The sequence below is a fragment of the Nycticebus coucang genome, chromosome 7 (assembly GCF_027406575.1).
Source record: "Nycticebus coucang isolate mNycCou1 chromosome 7, mNycCou1.pri, whole genome shotgun sequence".
Lineage (NCBI taxonomy): Eukaryota > Metazoa > Chordata > Mammalia > Primates > Lorisidae > Nycticebus > Nycticebus coucang.
Genome location: NC_069786.1, coordinates 102,677,810 through 102,699,400, shown reverse-complemented (window position 1 = coordinate 102,699,400; position 21,591 = coordinate 102,677,810). Strand labels below are relative to the sequence as shown.

Sequence of the window (21,591 nt, the reverse complement as noted above, 5' to 3'; positions counted from 1 at the left end):
ACAAAAACTTGTTCACAGAATGGGAGAGATAAAATTGAAAATGTGGTCACTGAAGCTAGTCAGTCATGGCCACTCAGTTATCCTATAGGTTTCACGTTCTTTATAATGGAAACCATTATTCCAATGGCTCTCACCGTGGAGTGAGCATCAGAATCAACCAGAATGCTTGTTTCAACACAGATCTCTGAAGCGCCATGTCCAGATTTTCTGATTCCATGGCTCTAGATCAGTGATTTCTAACTGGTGTATTGTGGCACAATGGTATGCCAGGAGAGGATCTGAGGTGTGCCATGAAAAAGTTTTAAAAATCATTAATTACATTATTTTTGAAAAAGTTCAAAGCATTGTAAGTATATTCCTTTTTTAACTCTTATTATTTTTTTTTATCAACATAATATAAGAGAGCCACAGAAGTTTAAGTATATGTTCAAGTGTGTGGTGAGATAAAGAAAAGGTTGAAAAACACCGGTCTGGAGGATCCTGAGAATCTGCAGGTCCATAAGTTCCCAAGGCAATGCTGTTCTGAGACCACACTTAGACAACCTTTGTTCTAACAAATTATTGTAGCCAAAAGTTACGCATTTAAAAATGATTTTAAATACTTTTAATTTTGTAAAAATACCTCTTAACATTTTAAAATATATAGTAATGATACCCCTTTTATGTGTCTGTACAATAAATTGTACTAGATTGTTCAAATGTCTTCATAACTGAAACCACCTAAATTGTCATTTACATTCAAAGCTCACTATTCCAACTTTCACTGTCTTGTATAACTATAATGAGAAATCTGAAAAATTCCCTGTATACAATTTTTTGATTTGGTTTAAAATAATTGATAATAACCTGAATGCAGATTAAATACAGAGTGGCAGTAATGGGCTTTTTACTAACACCTGTCCCAGCTTTCTACATCATCAGCTCCAGCTTCATTCATTCAGTCAACAAATACTTACGGGGCATACACTGTGCTCCAGGCACGGGAATGATGACAGGAGTTAACACTGTGTGTTTGGTACTCACTGTATATCTGTGCTCAGCTATTTGTCTCACACAACCCTACATTGTAAGTGTTGTTTTTATTTTCATTTAATAAATGAGGAAACTAAAGCAATGAAAGCAGGCTTTCACGTCCAGGCTACGAGACTCTGGAAAGTGGAGTCTTAAGGGCTATTTTTCTATTGTTCTGAAAGTCGAATGGGGAAATGTAAACATCGTAGGGTTCAGGGTCATGCTAAGGGGAGCCCTGAATATGGATGGGAAACTAAGTAAGGCTTCATAAACCAGACCTGGGGCCTCAGTGAAGCTCTGCCCAAGGAAATGACCCATAGGCAGATATCTTAAGGAGTTGTGAGGGGAAGAGGTGGGGAGGTCAGAGTTAGAGGTCAGGTTCATTGCAAATGTTTCCCCAAAGAGAGGGTGCTAGTAAGAATTAATAGGTGAAAAGAGCCTGGAATGGCTAGAGAGCTGGGAGAAGAAAAAATGCTGAGGATCACTGGTCTATGGAACAATTTGGGATCCATGACAGGAATAGAATTCTAGGATAAAAACAATTGTCTTCTCCTCCAAACTAGCCTATACTTCTATTAATAATATCATAAAAACATTCCAATTTTGGAATTATTGCTATCTCTCTATTACTCTCATATTTATCAGCTGCTAAAAACAAAGGTGTCTACCTCTGTATCTCTCTCCATTCCCAACAGGTGGGAACCCCTGACCTGGGCACTTGAGAACTCTCAGATGCATAATAATGATAATAATAAAAAAACATAAAAAACATTTGTTGAAGCCCATCCTCTGTACCCTGATCTAAGCGTTTTACATGTATCTCATTAAATCCTAACAACTCATCTCTTGAGTGGACATTAATCTAATCCCTGTGTTGGGGAGGAGGAATGGAGGCTCAGGGAGGTAAATTTATGAAGGCCATTCAGTGGACAGGTGGTAGAGTCAAGACTCAACCCAAGGCTGATTCCAGATCCTAAGCTCCTTACCAGTATCCTCTAATAAGTTACCACAAGCTTTTAGTAGATATCCCAACATCTCTTTGCCCTTCCAAATTTATTCTAAATAACACTTCCATGTTGGTCGCTTGCTCAATAATCTGTCAAGTTGGGCTACCTACTATCTCTTTAATATATTTTGAACAGCATGGTACTGGCACAAAAACAGAGAGGTAGATGTCTGGAACGGAATAGAGAACCAAGAGATGAATCCAGCTACTTACCGTTATTTGATCTTTCACAAGCCAATTAAAAACATTCAGTGGGGAAAAGATTCCCTATTTAACAAATGGTGCTGAGTGAACTGGCTGGTGACCTGTAGAAGACTGAAACTGGACCCATACCTTTCACCTTTAACTAAGATAAACTCTCACTGGATTAAATATTTAAACTCAAGACACGAAACTATAAAAATAGTAGAAGAAAGTGCAGGGAAAAGTCTTGAAGAAATCGGCCTGGGCAAATATTTTATGAGGAGGATCCCCAGGGCAATTGAAGCAGCATCAAAAAATACCCTACTGGGACTTGATCAAACTAAAAAGCTTCTGCACAGCCAAGAACACAGTAAGTAAAGCAAGCAAACAGCCCTCAAAATGGGAGAAGATATTTGCAGGTTATGTCTCTGACAAAGGTTTAATAATCAGAATCCACAGAGAACTCAAATGTATTAGCAAGCAAAGAACAAGTGATCCCGTCTCAGGCTGGGCAAGTGACTTGAAGAGAAACTTCTCTGAAGAAGACAGGTGCATGGCCTACAGACATATGAAAAAATGCTCATCATCCTTAATCATCAGAGAAATGCAAATCAAAACTACTTTGAGATATCATCTAACTCCAGTAAGATTAGCCCAAATCACAAAATCCCAAGACCAGAGATGTTGGCGTGGATGTGGAGAAAAGGGAACACTTCTACACTGCTGGTGGGAATGCAAACTAATACGTTCCTTTTGAAAAGATGTTTGGAGCACATTTAGAGATCTAAAAATAGACCTGCCATTCAATCCTATAATTCCTCTACTAGGTATATACCCAGAAGACCAAAAATCACATTATAACAAAGATATTTGTACCAGAATGTTTATTTCAGCCCAATTCATAATTGCTAAGTCATGGAAAAAGCCCAAGTGCCCATCGACCCACCAATGGATCAATAAATTGTGGTATATGTAAATCATGGAATATTATGCAGCCTTTAAGAAAGATTGAGACTTTACCTCTTACATGTTTACATGGATGGAGCTGGAACATATTCTTCTTAGCAAAGTATCTCAAGAATGGAAGAAAAAGTATCCAATATTCAGCCCTACTATAAACTAATTTATAGCTTTTATATGAAAGCTTTCTTCCCAACAAATGAAAACCCAATTACATAACCCAATTATAACCTAAGAATATGGGGAAAGGGGAAAGAGAGGGTTGGGGAGAGGGGAGGATGGGTGGAGGGAGGTTAATTGGTGGCATCACACCTACGGTGCATCTTACAAGGGTATTTGTGAAACTCACTAAATGTAGAATATAAATGTCTTAACACAATAACTAATAAAATGCCATGAAGGCTATGTTAACCAGTTTGATGAAAATATTTCCAATTGTATATAAAACCAGTGCATGGTTCCCCATGATTGCATTAATGTACACAGCTATGATTTAATAAAAAAATATATATATATATTACTTTCTAATCTATGCATGATTGAAGATGGGGTTTCCTTCCCCATCTAGATCTGCATTTCGAAATACTATGCAATCAACAAACCTCTTTTTAAATTCTGTTACGTTCTTGAAGGTTTTCTTGGTTCCTAACATGCTTTAAATCCCTATTACGCTTTATTTGCATAATTTGATCTACTCTTCACTCTTCTTTAGGGGCAAGAAGCTGCTTCTTCTTTTTTTTTGTAGAGACAGAGACTCACTGTACCGCCCTCAGGTAGAGTGCCGTGGCGTCACACGGCTCACGGCAACCTCTAACTCTTGGGCTCACACGATTCTCTTGCCTCAGCCTCCCAAGCAGCTGGGACTACAGATGCCTGCCACAACAACGGGCTACAGTTTGGCCGGGGCTGGGTTTGAACCCGCCACCCTCGGCATATGGGGCCGGCGCCCTACTCACTGAGCCACAGGCGCCGCCCAGGGGCTAGAAGCTTCTTAAGGATAGGAACATATCTCTCATTGATCTCTGGAATTTCATATTGCAGAACTTTGACTAAGATTCAGTGCATATTGGTTGAATAAAAATACAGTAAGAAAAAAGTGGAAATTATTGTAGAGAGAAGTTGTAGTAACTATAGCTTACCAAGGACTTCATGTCAAAGACACTGAAAATGTGTTACTAGGAAAAGACAGACAATACCACAGTGCATTTTAGTTTCTGCATGATTATTTAAATTCCAAAGCGTAGCTCTGCACTTTGGTTTAGGCAGAAAAATCATTCTGAAATGATCCTTCAATTTCTGCTACTTATCCACAAATAACTGCTATAATATTCATTCTTTCTTAAGTATCTTGGTTAATTAAGCATGGAATCATTTGAATCAAATAGCCAAAGGGAATGAAATAATGTATCAGTTAAATGAGGTTCATCTAAGATTTCAAACCAAAATTCTTCTATAATTTATGATGTTAAATAATTTGACATTTGATGACATGAATTTTTTCACTTAATAATAAGATAGAGAAAACCACAAAGGAGCTGGCGCCATATCTCACTTGCTAAGGTAGTGAGAGGGACAGGTAAACATGGGAGTGTTGGACTAACCTCAGCAACTTTTAAGGAGGTCTCCACACGTATATCATAATTTTTTCACCAAAAGCAATATTCCTAAAGTGAAGGTCAAATCAGCATGACAAACAAGGCTAACTTTCGGTTCTCAATCATGCCAGGCAGGAGAAACTTGCTTGCTTGAAATATAGTTAATCTCACTTGCAGAGGCCAGCATTTAATAGCAGGCAAGCGTGGCAGGTAGAAATTATAAATACATTTGAAATTTTTCTCCGCTCGTTTTACCCACCAGGGGTTGCTGTGATTTTCAGGATAATTTAAAGATAAGGCAGCATGTCGGAATATGAAATGTTAAGGAAGTTAACAAAGAAATAGCAGAATATGCCTTTCTTCCCAACAAATGAAAAAAGTTGCACATACATGCACATCCATGGCAAACAGTAGTCTCTTTCCAGCTCTCAGTTTGCAGGATCTTTCTTAAGTGGAAAGATGGGCTTTATCTGACACTTAGCATAAGAGAAAAAAGTATTTCAGGTGTCAGGAATAGAAAAGAACTTGTGGGTCCTGTCTCTTACAGAACAGACCAAACAAACCACTGATGAAGTGGCATAGCTTCCATTTCGAGCACAGGCACAAACACAGCAGTTTCACCTTTCAATTCTATCACCCCCAACACTAATCTCAAAGTGCCTTCTGAAAAAATGTTCCTTATGTGAACACATCTTTAATAAACTCTCACCCAGTCAAGGGTTGAAGACATCAAAGGATCTTCCAGAGTGGGATTCTGGAAAGATTCCTTTCAAGCACAGTTGTTTTGGTAAAGATACCACAAACAGCTAAATAGTTGTACTAGTATCTTCTCATTTGATTTTCAACCCTGCCTGCAACAGATGGGAAGAAGGTTGGCTAAATGAGCTGCTGTCAGTTGCTCAGAAGGAAGGACAGGGACCAGTAAATACAAGAGACAGTTCAGGACAGTTCTTTAGGAGGCAGGTCAGGAGAAACGACCAGGAAATGGACAGATAATACAGCCTTTGGAATGGCAGAGGGTCACATCCAAGAAACAGCCCTACACTGGTACTTCCTGTATAACTGCTGACCACTTTACAAGAAGCTAATGATAACAAGGAAGCAAGGAAGATTTCACGGTCAGAAAACGGGGAGGGTGGTGCATGTAAGAAGGTAGAGAGCCCACGAAAGGGCAGGGCTTCCCAAGAGGGAGAGGGCCGTTTCTCAGAACAGGAAGACAGTGAACATAGTTTGTTTTCTTCAAAGGAGATAGGACAAGACAAAAGCAGGAAGTGCTGTCCTTCCTTCATCCTGCCAGATTTTCAATGGAAAGTCAAGTGTGTACATCAATCATGATAAGGGGGAAGAGACCAAAGCGACACCACCTTCGATTTTTTGAAAGGAAAACACAAAGACGTATCGCATAACATGCTGTTCTTCATTTCGCCCTCCCAAACAGCCCGGTGCGTGCTACACTATGAAGTAATTCCCACTGAAATAGTTCAGTGCAAGCCAAACATGACCTCTTTCCACTTCCTATATGGTTCTTAGAGCTCAAAGCAGGCGTTTGGGCTGTAAAAAAGAATACTATTCCATATTTCCCCAAAACAAAGAATCTAGGTCCACACGATGTAGGTGCTCATAAGCTTTAAAGGCCCTTGCTTTGCTGTGGTTACAAAGACCAGCCCACATATTTGGATGGTGGACTGTTGTTTTTGAGAGTTTAGGTTATTTCCCAGAAAGTTCTAAGGGAATGAATACTAACCACATGCCCTCCCAATTTTGTATAAAACTAAAAATGATGAAAACAAATTATTTATTTGCACCATAATCTCATAGCTGCACAATTAATTTAATATGCTCCCTGGTGGGCTCAGCTTATGATGTCATTTCTGGGATAGAAATAAAATTTTCCTGGATTCCCTTAAATGAGAGTAAAATAATAAATACAGGCTGCCTCACTTATGATTTTGCTTGGTTATGAAAATTTTGTTTGTAATTTAGTATTTTTGGACCCCAGAATGCATTTTATTATATTTTGTTTTTTATTAATTTATTTATTTTTATTGTTAAATCATAGCTGTGTATATTAGTGCAATCAAGGGGTACAATGTGCTGGTTTCATATACAATCTGAAATATTCTCATCAAACTGTTCAATGTAACCTTCATGGCACTTTCTTAGTTCAGAATGTATTTTAAAAGAAAAAATAAAACAATAATTGTTCGAAGCCAACAGTCCCAGGGAAGCCTGTGTAAAATCCATTCATCTCTTAACATATTTAGAAGTGGCAATGTACTAGAAGAGATAATTACAGTTAATGGGTATTGAGAACTTACAATTGGCCGGAATCTATGCTCAGAGCTTTGCACGTATTCTCTTTTTTAATCCTCCCAATAATCCTTATGATATAGATGAGGAAACTGAGCCTTGGATGACTGTGACCTGCTCTAGATCCCACAGCTAGCAAGTGGTGGGTACAGAACTTGAGTTCAGGGAGTTGAACTCCAGAGCCAATGTTGAGTGTTATTCCATTTGCTGACTTCCAGATGTAATTATCTTTGATGGGAAACACAGAGTTTTAAACCGGGGATAAGATCAGCATCCCTTCCACCCCTTCCCTGAGGGGAGAAGCAAAGCTTGTAGGAAGAAGGTATTAGCCATGGAGTAAGGAATTCTAGAGGACATATGGGAGAGGGGTGTAAGGGACTGTACGTGGAACTGGAGCTCCTGAGGGTCTAAGTGCCCCGCTGGAGGCTCTGTCTTTAGATTTTTTTGCCAGACAGCAAAGGCGCTAGCTGAAATGTTTCTTTTTTATGCAGCTTTTAATTTTTTTTCTAGAATACACAGTCAAAACTTCTTTTTTGTTCTATCCCTGAAATAAGCATGTAGTCCCACTAAGGGGAGAGTTTCACTTCTAGCAACCAAAGAAGGGTGTAAGAAGGGGATGGGCTTCTGGCTATATCCTCGTGCCGCCCCCTTTTTAATTGTTCCTTTTCACTTTGACCCTTGTAGAGAAAGACCAAAATCTTTGGATAAACAAAAGACTGACCGAAAAATATATCTATGTCTTAGAGGAAAAAAAAATCCAGATTCCACATTTCCACAGAGTTTCTCTTCAGGAAGTATGAGAGCTGTGAGGAGATGAGGCAGACATTCAGGATCCTGCACTCCAAAATGGTTGGGTACAAAGGAGTCAGCATGGGAAAGGAGGAGGGCACTGTTCTCTTTAGGGCTTATATTTCCTTTTTTACCTCCCTTCCCTATTTTTCTAAAGATCTTCCCTACAATTTTAGGGTAAGGGGAAGAATGGAAAAGATCTTGGGAAAGACAAGGCAAGATAAAAAGGAAATTTCATGCCAAGGAACATTGAAGGGAAGGGAGTCTGCTGGCCAGGCCCAGGGAGAATTAATATATGAAAGAGGTGGTTCAGTAAAGCTGTCCACTCACACGTGAATATAAACACATGTAATAGAACAGAGGACCAGAATGCAGAGAGATAACAGTGGATGTACGGTCTTATCTAACCTCAGTGGGAGAACTGTTTTCTAGAGCAACTTTGACAAGTAGTAAGGTAAACTCTGATTAAACATTCTACATAACCTATTTCATTCTTGGACAAGTGCAATAGTTAGAATATTTTTACAATATTATGCCCTTCCAATCATTTGTTTCAGAATAAACTCAAGGAGGACAGGAAATAAGTCTTAATTACTTTTGCAGTTAAGGTTTTGCACATCCACAACCTCCAGTTTTGGACACAGAAGAATCTCAGTAAATTGTCGGCTGACTTAATGCATAAGTAAATTAATGAATATAGACCTTCTGAAGAAATAAACCGAGTCTACTTTCAGATCCTGCAATAGCTCTCTACATATTTGGTAACAATTATCATGTCTCTGAAATTTTCTGTTCTTTGAGCTAAGTATCTACAATTCTCTCAGCTGTTCTGATAACCTAACTCTACAAATCTGTCACGTTACCTATATGTGCCTTTGTCGTTTCTTAGAAAAATTCAGAGAAAATATTAATAATGAACAGGAGAGTAATTCAAAGTCCTTTTAGCACATTTGTTTCTTTGTTTTTAGCCATAAAAGTCCTTTTGAGATTTCCATAGCCTTCTTAAAAGTGTAGTATTTCAATAAAGTGTTGTAATATGTATTTATTATAAAAAAATTAGAAAAATGAATATTTCTCATAACCCCAACATTCCTGGTCCATCTTTTTCCAGTTCCTTTCTTCTTTAAATTGTTAATATAACTTGATCATACTGCATATATAATTTTATACCCTACTTTTTAACTTACCATTATATTATAAACATTTTCTCATGTTATTATCAATTCTTCAAAGAGACTACTTTAAGTAGCTTTTATATTTCACTAGAGAGCTCTCTAGTTATTTATTTAACCAATGCCTTATGGTAGTACAGCACCCAATACATCACTGCAATAGATAGGACTTTAGGAAAAAAAAAAAAATCAATGGACACAAAGTTTTTTAACCTTATTCCCATAAGTTTAGGACAGATTACTAGAAGTTGGGTACTGGGTCAAAGGGTATTCATTTTTAATAAGACTCCGGAATTTCTCTTCCTTGCGATGCCAATCCTAGCCCTCAAAAATAGGTTAAATTCCCTTGTTCTATTAATGTAGCACTCTGCAGTTTCCCTTCAGAATCTACAGAGCAATTTAGAATACTTGGCTATATTTTTATTTCCTTTTAGACCGTAAACTCCAGTAAAGTAGATCCATGGATTGTTTTGCTGACTGTGATTTGCATAGGGCTTGGCTCCTAGCACATACTCCATATACATTTTATTGAACTATCTGACTGTTGTTCAATAGTCACTTATTGCTAAAGGGTGTTTCAGACACACTGTTTACATATACCTGATGCATTACATCAGTTCCCTGAAAGGGTGATATCCCAAATGGGGTAACATTATCAGTGTGACTCAACTTACAGTTGAAGCCCGTGATTCAGGACTTGTTTCTCAGCTATTATGAATTCATTCAGTGTTAAAGTCTGCATTGAAAATTCAGTGAGACTGAGTTTGAACATTACCAGCTCTCGGGGCAGAAAATTTCCTTCCTGGCGGGCGATGACCAGTGACGCTGTCTCTCCCTGCTTGGTGCTCCTGAGCATGGCCACGAGCTCTTCCTGAGTTCTTCCGGTGACGTCTCTTCCATTTACCTAATGAATGAGACCATAGGAACAGCGCTGATTATAGCACTGGCTGTTCTCTTCTGTCCTAGCTAGTTTTTGAAAGTAAGCAGCAAATGGGCTCTCACAACAATGAAGGTCTGAAAAGATGAAAACTAGACACGTGGGTGGAAACCAACGGTGTTGTCAATAATACGCTGACCCTCATAGTTAAAATGCCGGCCAAACTCAGTCAGTAGTTAGTAACAGCACTTTTCCCTACGACATTACACTGTTAATGAGGGGAAATCAAACTGACCAATACCAGAAAGTGATTCTTCAAATAGATATGAAGCTAATTTCAAATGTTTGCCTGGCACCATTTTCTTCTGTCCAATACAATAAACAGAAGTGAATTGTTATCACGTGGCAAATCCCCCTAGAACTAGGAGACTATTGATATAACACTATGGTTTTCTCCATGGATAGAAAATTATAGCCACAGGATCATCAGGGCTGACTGAAAATTCAAATTTTACATCAGTCATTGGGTGCATCTTCTTTGGTGATAAAGAATAACACAAAAAGCTATAGTGTTGCTTTCAATGAAGATGATTTCTTCAAAGATAAATTGACAATATATAATCATGAAGATGATGCCCTCAAATAGAAGTAAATGGAAAAATAGTAACCCTCTTGCTTTGGGTGCCTCAAACAGTTAGTTCTCTACGCAAAATTCTTGAGGGGTGTTCCCTGTAAAGCCCAGCACAGATGTTGCTGATCTGGACAGGACACAGGTCAGTCTGAGACATACTGGCCCAACCTGGCGAAAGTCTAAGGGAACTGCTACAAAGGCTTGGGTGTGACTCTGAAATTCTTAGCCCTAACCGAATATAGATGAACTCCTAGATTCAATCCAAATCCCCCAGAAACCCTAAGAGGTGGAAATTAGAAAAAGACATCAGGGAAAAGTGTCTGTTATTATTTGGCCTCACGTCCTTGACCTGACTGGGGACTTATAAAGTTAGGCTGCTCATTAACTAGTTCTATGCTTTAAGTCCTTATTTTGTCTATGAGTAATACTTTTCAATATATTGCATTCAAAATATAAATATGAATATATGTCCATATATTTGTTTAAATGCCAAGGAATATGTTACTGAAGAAAATACTGGCAATTCTACCTCCAAAATTCTGTCCCCCGACTGCAGGCGTCCGTCTTTTATTGCTGCTCCTTTTGGCAAGATGTTTTTTACAAAAATGGGACCAGGACCATGGATGGAAGAGTCTCTCGTAACCACAGTGAAACCCAGTCCTTCAGGGCCTGGTGTAGAAGAACGGAAAAATGGGTAGTCACCTTAAGCATGAGTAATATTAGAGTCAATCTTACAGTAAACTTTACCTAATTTAGACTAATGTAAGTAAAACGTTCATATTTCAGCAGGTTTTACATATGCTTCAGTTATTCTGGTTTCAAGTATGGTTTATAATTCCTGACAGGCTGCGATGGCATCTAAGTGTATTTAGGGCCGATACAGAGTGTAACACTGATTTTTTCAGGTTCTAGAAGAATTGTGTGTCATCCATATACCCAGGAGACTATAACCTGACTTCATACTTCGCTGAGAAGCAAAGGCGACGTGAAGTGAGTTTGGTCGGCCCTTGTCTCTGGCCAGCCTGATACGCCGCTCTGTGGCCTTCATTCTGTCCGCGCTGCCCCCATCGCCCCTCTGCAGGAGTCTCGTGTCCCCTTCCAGTTCTCCTGCATCTCTGATCTCACTGTGTCTACAGATGCACTCAGATTTCTCTCCCCTAAGAGCAGCACCTCCACTCTTACACGTTCCCCATGCTCCAATCTCCAGTGACCTGCGTATGGCCATGGTCTTCACACTGGACTTTCTTTCCCCTGGCCACGTCGCACCAATCATTTCATTGAACTTCACTCCCTGCTTGACTTTCGTGTCCTTATTTTCTGATTATTTCCCTACCTCTCTGCTGGCATCAACTTCCATCACTCTCCCTTACATGCTGTCCTCCCCTAGAATCACAGATGTTCCCTAAGAATCTATCTTGAACCAATTTGTCCTCTAGTCTCCCTTGGTCAGCTCCTGGCTCAAACTGCTACGTCCCTATGAAGAGACCTCCATCTCTTGGTTTGGTCTCTGACGTGAGCTTCCTAGATATCACTACATGCACTTCAAACTTGACTATATAATCCCTGCCTTCTCTGATCCAGATCCTGACTTTTCTTTTCTTTCTTTTTTCTTTTCAATTTTTTTTTTTTTTTTTGCAGTTTCTGGCCAGGGCTGGTTTTGAACCCACCACCTCCGGCATATGGGGCCAGCACCCTACCCACTTTGAGTCACAGGTGCTGCCCATAGATCCTGACTTTTCAAATATCCTCATCTACTTAATTTTCTAATTTCCAGCAATGGCATCTCTATTATGCAAGTTGCTCTAGATGAAAACCTCAACAATCACTGTAATTCTTCCCTTTCCTCCTTCCTCTGGCCGGCCATCTATTAAGAGATGCGTGTTATATTTCCACATTCAGATGCCATGCACCTTTTCCTGATCCTCTCTCGTGTGGTCTCTTCTTCAGCATATATTTTTGCTGTCAGATTAATCTTCTCAAAGTACAGCTGTGATGTCATACTCTTCATTTTTGCATTTGAGACTTTGTGATGGAATTTTAAGGTGATTCTGTGTCTGATTTATTTCCTATCCTCAAAGCACCCAAAACTGTGTCCTAGCTAGCTAATTTGTACAACTGATTCATTTAAATACAAAAAAAGTAATTGCTAAGCACACTAGAATATTGTACCTTCAAGACAGCACAATTTTCTTCTCAGTATAGAATTCTCACAGGTGAATGAAATTTGCATCAGAGATCTTTTTAGAATCATGTCCTAATTAAACATGTATTTGTTTTGAAATATTTATTAATTGGTATTCTAAAGCTACCTATGGCCTTAATTTTCTATTTATACAGTAAAGAATCTCTGAGCTCTTGGTTTCTTTGAATTACCTTGAAAAACACAGAATTTCAGAAGGGTGCAATGGAAGAAGGGAGTATCAGGCAGAGGTTACAAAATGAACAAAAGCACAGAAGTGCATGAATGCTTATGTGTGTTTAAATAATATTGGATAAATATGCATGAACACACACGGTTTGTTCTCACTGCTCTGTGCTTGAAATGGAAAAGTTTAAAAAGATAAAGAAAGAAAAGATCCTATCAGTACATGCTTTAAAAATTATGTATGTTTTGGAAAAATGTTTGCAATGCTGAGTCAGTGAAATTAGTGATGATTATATATTTGCCTTCTGAGAATTAACATTTTTGCTGTTAACTGTCTTACGGAAACAATATGTAACTGTCTTGCAGAAACAATATGATTTTTTACACTTGGTCTCAAGGCTGCTTCAAAAATCACTAATTATTGCTCAACAGGAACAACTGAATTTTAGGGGCCTATTTAGTATCATACTGCAACACCATATTGCTCTGTTACTATCAAGTTTGCAAAGATTTTTTCCATTCTCTGTCATGTCTTTACTATTTTCTTATTTCAAATAATCTATATTCTCCAGCAGAAAAAGAATAAGAAAGTACAACAATTTCAACAAATTTAAGTTACCTAAAGCATACACTTAAATCTATTCTTTGATACAATTAAATGAAGGGAGAATTAACTAAATTAGCCTTAATGCATTTCTCTTAACCAATTTTACATGCTACAATAATAGAACGCTATTAAGCATAATTCAATAATTACCTTTCTTTAGGTCAATCTTAATCTTCTTTGCATTTTTCTTGCTGCCAAATCCCATGAGAGGGGAGAGTGGGGGAGAGGATAGTTTTCTTCCAAGTCTTGGCACTCGGGGACTCTTGTTTTGTGTCAGGGAAGTTGATGCGTCTGCTTCAGGACTGTTTGTCCCTGCAAGATTAACTGTCTTTACTCCAGATTTTCCATGGACAGGAAGCGGCATCTTTGTTTTCAAAATGCAATCATTGTTACCAAAAATGTTAAGAGGTCCAATGACTGATTTTTCATATTGTTCACGGTTCTGAGGTGGAAGCGTGTGGAGGACCACACTTGGGGACTTCATCGCCTGACGGAAGACATCTTGGGCCCTTGAAAGACAGTTAATAAACGGACCATGACACTGTGTTGTAATGCACCACTTTCTAAAGCACCACAGCATGGGGTGGTGGGGAGCATCCCAGTTGCGGTAAGCTCTGGGGAGACACTATTAGTATTGTTACCAGGATGACTTTGCTAAGTGCATACTAGGTACCACTTGTCCCCTGCCCAGCAGGTACCTCCACACTGGGTTACACTACTACACATGCACGATTCTCATTTGATCTTAACAAGCATGATAGGTAAATATAATTATCTCTTATTTTGCAAAGGAGAAAGTTGAGGCTCAGAGAGACTAAATATGTCCAATGTCCCACAGCTTTTACGTGTTTTAAGTCTAAAAATCTAAGCAGGCTGATTACTGAAATGAATATAAAAAAGCAAACTTTAATTATTTATCAATGATTTGATATTTTGGAGCAGATTATTAGTTAAGTTCCTTTGAGGATTTCTTTTTAAAGTACTGCTCTTCTCTAACGTAGGTTGTGTTACAGAAGCTCTATCTTGACGCTGCTGTGTCCTCCTGGAAACATTCTGGTAAGTGATTTCACTGTGCACAAATGCCCTAGTGGAGTGTCAGCCCGACATGCACCCTGCGTGTCTTTCTGTCATGGAGTCCTGGTATTTTCTATTTTTATGCCCAAGTACTCTGTGTTCTTGCCCAGATTTCCTGCTACTTCTTCTCCTCCTTTTCTTTAGGCCTTTGTGTGCTCTGTGCCTACGTAAAACAACTGCTTTCCCCAGTCTTTCTTGCTAATGAACTGCAAGTGAAGGAGTTAAAGTAAAAGCTCTTTGAAAGAGTGTGGCCCAGCTGGAAGGCAGAAACTTTTCTTGTCCTCCTGTTTCTCTTCTCTATTTCTTAAAACTCAGAAGTGATGGAAGGAAAGATCGTAGCCCTGTGGTAAGAGACGCAAAGCATGAAGACAAAAGATGCCCGAGTCGCTGATGACTGTGCAGCTGCCACACTCAACTATCGACTGCCCACTTCCACGCTTACTTTTCTTTAGAAAAAAATAGATACTAATCTCATTTAAATTCAGTGACCTTTATTTCAGGTCTCCATCTCCAGAAGTCAGACCAAATAACAACTAATCATAATCTCAACTGCTATCTGGTCCCTCAATCCACTCCCTCCTTTCTGAAGGGCTTAATTCCTCATATGGTTAGGGGAAGATGTTTCTGGATTGTCCAACTTCTTTGGCCAGTTCCTCCCTCCTTTCTGATGGGCTTAATTCCTCTTCCTCCTCCCTCCTTTCTGAAGGGCTTAATTCCTCATATGGTTAGGGGAAGATGTTTTTGGATTGTCCAACTTCTCTGGCCAGTTTAATTATGTTATTTTTGCCTGACTAGGAATCAGTTTCTAACTCCATGTAAACTCCACACTCAAGTCTTACAAGCCTCAGTTTCCAGCACTGTAAAAGAGGAGTGATGATATCTGCTTATATACCTACCAAGGCCTTGTAAAAAGCACAGTACAGGGTGTCCCAAAGGTCCCCATACATACATACATAGGGAAAATGGGCAATTGTAGCTAAATGTACCTTTATTTACAAAATGTTCATTGCAAAATTTTACAAAAAATTTATGAAGAGAAATTTCTCTAAAGATGACAGTCGAATGGCTAACAAACACATGAAAAAATGTTCATCATCTCTATATATTAGAGAAATGCAAATCAAAACAACCCTGAGATATCATCTAGCCCCAGTGAGAATGGCCCACATCACAAAATCTCAAAACTGCAGATGCTGGCATGGATGTGGAGAGAAGGGAACACTTTTACACTGCTGGTGGGACTGCAAACTAGTACAACCTTTCTGGAAGGAAGTATGGAGAAACCTCAAAGCACTCAAGCTAGACCTCCCATTCGATCCTGCAATCCCATTACTGGACATCTACCCAGAAGGAAAAAAATCCTTTTATCATAAGGACACTTGTACTAGACTGTTTATTGCAGCTCAATTTACAATCGCCAAAATGTGGAAACAGCCTAAATGCCCACCAACCCAGGAATGGATTAACAAGCTGTGGTATATGTATACCATGGAATACTATTCAGCTATTTAAAAAAATGGAGACTTTACATCCTTCGTATTAACCTGGATGGAAGTGGAAGACATTATTCTTAGTAAAGCATCACAAGAATGGAGAAGCATGAATCCTATGTACTCAATTTTGATATGAGGACAATTAATGACAATTAAGGTTATGGGGGGGGAAGCAGAAAGAGGGACGGAGGGAGGGGAGTGGGGCCTTGGTGTGTGTCACATTTTATGGGGGCAAGACATGATTGCAAGAGGGACTTTACCTAACAATTGCAATCAGTGTAACCTGGCTTATTGTACCCTCAGTGAATCCCCAACAATAAAAAAAAAAAAAAAAAAGCAAAAAAAAAAAAATTATGAAGTATTTCTCAACTTGTTGATATACAAATATTAAAAATACTAAAAAGACTAAATGTAATATAATCTGTTAATTTTTCTTATGGATGGTGAACTTCGGGACACCAGGTAACATAAAATCATCACTAATAACAGGCATAATTTTGTCAATCGTTATTTGAATAAACTAGATTCTTTTAAAGCTTTGTTTCTTTCCATATTTAAGCAGCGAGTCTCTACTTGTGCTGTACCCACCGCAGCTCACTCCCTTCTACACCTACCCATGCAATGTGGACAGAAAATGCCCAGCGAGAAGATGCATTAGGCGTCTTTGGGTTAGAAACAAGACAGGCAAGTGATTAGTACTAAGGAGCATTAGTTCACATCCTTTTGTTCCAGGCCCCCACTGCAACGCCAACATACGTAAAAACAATATATATATGTATGTATCGCACTACTCTATACTCTAATTCTTGAGTACAGGAAAGCTATTCCCACAAGATTTTCACATGCAGAGAGAGGATTTCTTGAGGGAGAATACTTTAATTTTTTGCTATTTGTTCCTATGATCCAGCAAGTCCTCACAGACATCTCTTGCAGATTTTTCAGGTTAAGGAAGACTGCTAACATCAAGTAAATTAATTAATAAGCTGAACTAACAGCCTGTGAAAAGAGCCATTAAATACTAGTCTAACTGACCCATAGCCCAAGACAAACAAACCCATCCATTGATGCCCCAGTGAGACAAGCAGGCAGGAAAGCTTGTATATTCTGTGCTTTATCATTCTTACTACCATTGAGAGATGTGTGTGGGCCACCTGTATGCTGGAACATAAGATGCACTGGAAAATGGACGTCCTGGGATCACTGAAAGGGAACTGACCAGAAATTCTACCTATAGTTTTGATTATAATGAGTTCAGTAATGATTATAGCCATTCTTGGGATCAATAAAGCAAACAAAACAATGGAAAAGTGCTTACTGAGCAAAGGTTTTGTCCACGAGATCCACATTGTTGATTTTTACGATACATTCATTTTCATGAAAGAGTCCCTCCCGCTTGGACCTGCTGTTTTCTTCAATGCCTCTGATGAACAGTCCTAGAATCCTAAATACAAAATATAGGTTGAAATAGAATCACTGGATAATAATATGCTAATTATTTTTTTCACTTGCAACTATCCAGAAATAAGTATTGATTTCTATTTATAAAAGAAACCATGCTTATGAACCATATTCAGGCAACTCTTTGTTATTTAAATCCTTACCAGAAAAAAAAGCCCTTACAGACAAATGTTCATAAATGCTAACCCATAAAACAGTGATCTGTTACCCTATTTCTCATGCTTGCAGTAAACTCAGAACAGGCTAGTGTAGCTTAGTGGAGACAAGGACTTGTGGTTTGGAGAATTCTGGACATCACAGCTGACAGTGGGCCTGAGTAAGTGGCAAGGCAGATGTTTAATCATGACAGTAGATTACATATTCACAGGAATTTTTTGCACTTTTAATAGCTTTTCTAATAATTTTCATTTTTAAGAAGTAAATGAACATTTAAGCTCAGATCACAGTACTTAGTTTAGAAGGAAGTTCAGTCCCATTAATTAGTGACACTGAACCAAGTACGTGTGGGCTGTTTTCTTCCATGTGCTCAGGATGAAGGACTTATGAGACAAAGAGTCCAGGTCCTATGGACCAGGTAAAGAAGTTACTATAGGTTCAGGATACAGCTGAAGTTCAAAAACTGGAGACACCAATAACCCTGGAGCCATCAAAGGCTTTGGGAGCTAACAGGGGATGAGAGAGCAGGGCCACACAGAGGGGCTTTGAACACTAGCCAGTGAACTTGATCTGATGGAGCTGGAGCAGAGTACCTACGCCCTGCTGCTTCTGAGCAGGGCAGTGACATGATCAGGCCAGGGCTTTGGCAAATATATGAAATTTCAACCAAGAAGAGGCTGCATGCAGAGAGGAGACCAAGTGGCTCCCAGGTCTTTGGGGCTATGACTTAGAGTCAGAAGGGTTGGAAAAGCTCTCCCTCCCAATCCCTTTGTTGCTCTACTTGGTCATGGGGGTGCTATTCTCTAGTACCTCTCATTAAATTTCAAATCTAAACAAAACACGAATACATTCCTGTGTGAGTAATAAGGTCCACTGCCAAAAAAGGTCCATGTGCAAGGAAGGTATTGGAGAAGGTGGTTTTGTTGTTTGTGAAGTCCTCCAGCACCTCCATTTATTTAATGAGCTCACAGCATCTCAAGACATTAACAGGCCAGGCACACACCAGGATATTTAGGGCTCTACTTCACTGACGTTAAATGAATACAGCACACAGCTGCACGAGAGAACAGCAAATGGTCAATGCCATCTCCTGCAAGAAGGCCCAGGGTCAGAGGCACACATGTTCTGTGCTTTATTTCCTAGTTCTAGTAGGGTTAGCAAATTAATCAAAAATAGTCTGTGTTACCTCAGGCTCATAATATTAAAAATCGAATTACTTGACAAGTAAAAAAGAAAAGATCAAAATTGTGTTATTTTCCTAAATTAAACAGCCTTCCAAGAGTTTGCATTTTGGATTTTTGTTATGGTGAATTCACAATAACATGATCCATTAGGAGGCTCACATGTGGTTATAAACTAGTTTATGTAAGTGATACTTTTTTAACAAGCATTCAAGTCTTCCTTTAATTTAATTCAGTACATCATCAGTCATGTAATGTTACTCCCTAGGACTTAATTTCACATTTTGGGAGATGAATTAATTCTTTCAGGCCACTGGGTTGCAATTTAGCTGGCATATTACAGCTGGAGCATGCTATGTGAACCTCACTGATCTAAATAACCTAACTTTCCATGAAAAATTTATTGACAGAATAGGCTCAACTGTAAAACCCGTGTGTCAGAGGTAATTTTGGTAAAATGTAAAACTGACTGATTTTATTAGTTTGGTCCCTGGCAACAAACCTCTCCTGCCCTCTCTATTCCATGGAAGGGATGGATTCTCTCCAGTTTGATTTCATCCAGAGAAATCTGGGAAAACAGTATCTCATTATCCTCTTTGCCCCAAACTGGCGGGCTATGGTAGTTGTCTCATTTGGGACCAAGACTCACAGAATTTAAAAATGAATGCTGTTGAGGAATTATGGGCCAAGACTAATCAATTAATTGGCATAAAGGAGCAGTGATGAAGGATGCTGAAGCACGCAGATGAGGAAGGGTAACGATTCTTCTTGCTCTTAGGCACCAATACCCTCTCCTCGCTCCCTTCCTGTGCCTCCTTCAGTATCGCATAGCCCCAGCAACTCCATCAGCTCAACGTTTTTGTCTCGAAATCTCCTTTTCTTCCATTCCACATCTTTCTCCTTCATGTGTAGCCGTCTTTAATACCCTGTTTCCCTGAAAATAAGACAGTGTCTTATTTTAAGGTGTGCTCCCAAAGATGCGCTAGGTCTTATTTTCAGGGGACGTCTTATCTTTCCTGTAAGTAGGTCTTCTTTTCGGAGGATCTCTTATTTTTAGGGAAACAGGGTACATCTATGAAACTAAAGTATGTCATGCTATCTTTGCTCAAAAAAATTAGATTTTGTATTTTTAATTCTGAAAAAGCCCAACAGATAACAAAATAACAAGTTGATTTTTCTGTCTGCTTATTTGGTTTCATTTATCACTGGCAAAGCCAGTGGCCACCAATACAAACAGCATTTGACACCCCTGTGCTATGGTGTCTAATGAATTCACTGAGACTTTATCTAGTACAGAAGCCACTGTATTTGACTCAGGAGGTTCTAACTTAGATTCGGTTTCTTATTCAACAACAGGTGTGGCAGCATTTTTTTTTTTTAATGAAAAAATACATTGGAGGCAAAGCCAATTATAGAAATAATAATAAAGAATTAAATGTAAATTCTAATTTGAACTAATGATATGAACCAATAAATGGAAGGAAATTGAGAGCAAAGTCTACCACTATGACCTTAACTAAGCCCCTGTTCTCACACAGGGAAACCATATGGAAATGTGAAGGCAGACACTTGTCTGACATGCTTTTATACGCAGTTTCATCTAGACACATGGGTTGAGTTAAGTGTGCTGTTTCAGCCTGTTCTCATTACACTTCTTAACTTCTATTGGCTCATGTCTCCACTTCCATATTATTTTTAATGTTTTTTAATTAAATTTCCTTCTATAATATTAGTAGATAGCAAAAAAAAAATAATAATAATAGAACTATTTCACCAAGTTACTTAACAGTTGACCATGAACTTATAAAACTTCATTTCTGAATCAGGCTTTTTTTGTTTTAGCCAAAATAATCATCATACTGATGATTTACACATTCATACATTTTGTGTTTTACAAGGATCTTTCCTATTTTTAGTGGCATTTAATCCCAATAAGCTTGATGTAAGGTAGGTATTCACGAGAGGCAGGTTTAGGGAATTTGCTCAAGGTTATTAAAAAAAACACTGGAATTCAAATCCAATGGCTCTGAATCCAAGTCCAATAGTCTTTCTACTATTCTATATAAGGCTGTGCTAGGGACCTGACCTGGGAAGGAAAAGGGAGTCCAGTGTATTTTCTTCATTTGAAGTGAGAGAAGGTGATTTCTGGCCTGTAAGGTCGGCTTGTTTTCCAGACTATTGAAAATGAAGTATGGTGACTGTCACATTGTATATTTCCTCATTTCTGGAAATTGGGAGGATCTTGTGTTCCATTCCAGCTTCATTAAGCTAAAAAGCCTGGTACTTTAACTGCTTTGGTATTTCACAAAGCTCTATCAGTATACTTCTGCCAAAAGCCATTAGAATTTCTCGTGACAACTGAGCAAATATTCACCCTGTCTATCAAAAACAACCTCGGTTTGTCCTGTGCCATAACCCATAACATTTATAAACACACTTATTAACACATACAGGAAATGAGACAATAAGAGCCACTAGCTTTTTGGCTCATTTATTTTTAGGGAACATTTATTCCAACAAGACCTTGGCATCAGATGTTATTTGCAGAAGAAAAAAAAAAAGGTGACGACTTTGCAATTACAGGTAGCAGATGGCTACCTGCTCAATATGATGTCAACCAAAATACCATGACCAAACCTGTTCTTCCTGCTCTCGGGTCGATTGAACTGAATAAATATGTAGAGCCATTAAATTAATACCATAGAACCTTTGGGAAAATTTTA

General features: G+C 38.7%; 1 protein-coding gene across 2 annotated transcripts in view; it reads right to left on the bottom strand.

The window, feature by feature from the left end:
• PARD3B (par-3 family cell polarity regulator beta) overlaps nucleotides 1-21,591 on the bottom strand; it is a 1,103,837-nt gene that overhangs the window by 525,751 nt on the left and 556,495 nt on the right. For both annotated transcript variants that reach the window (XM_053597659.1, XM_053597658.1), the window contains exons 7-10: nucleotides 17,389-17,514; nucleotides 13,657-14,015; nucleotides 11,064-11,203; nucleotides 9,802-9,930 (exon numbers count right to left, since the gene is read on the bottom strand). In XM_053597659.1, coding sequence (XP_053453634.1) covers nucleotides 9,802-9,930; nucleotides 11,064-11,203; nucleotides 13,657-14,015; nucleotides 17,389-17,514 — 754 coding nt within the window. The remainder of the gene's footprint in view (nucleotides 1-9,801; nucleotides 9,931-11,063; nucleotides 11,204-13,656; nucleotides 14,016-17,388; nucleotides 17,515-21,591) is intronic.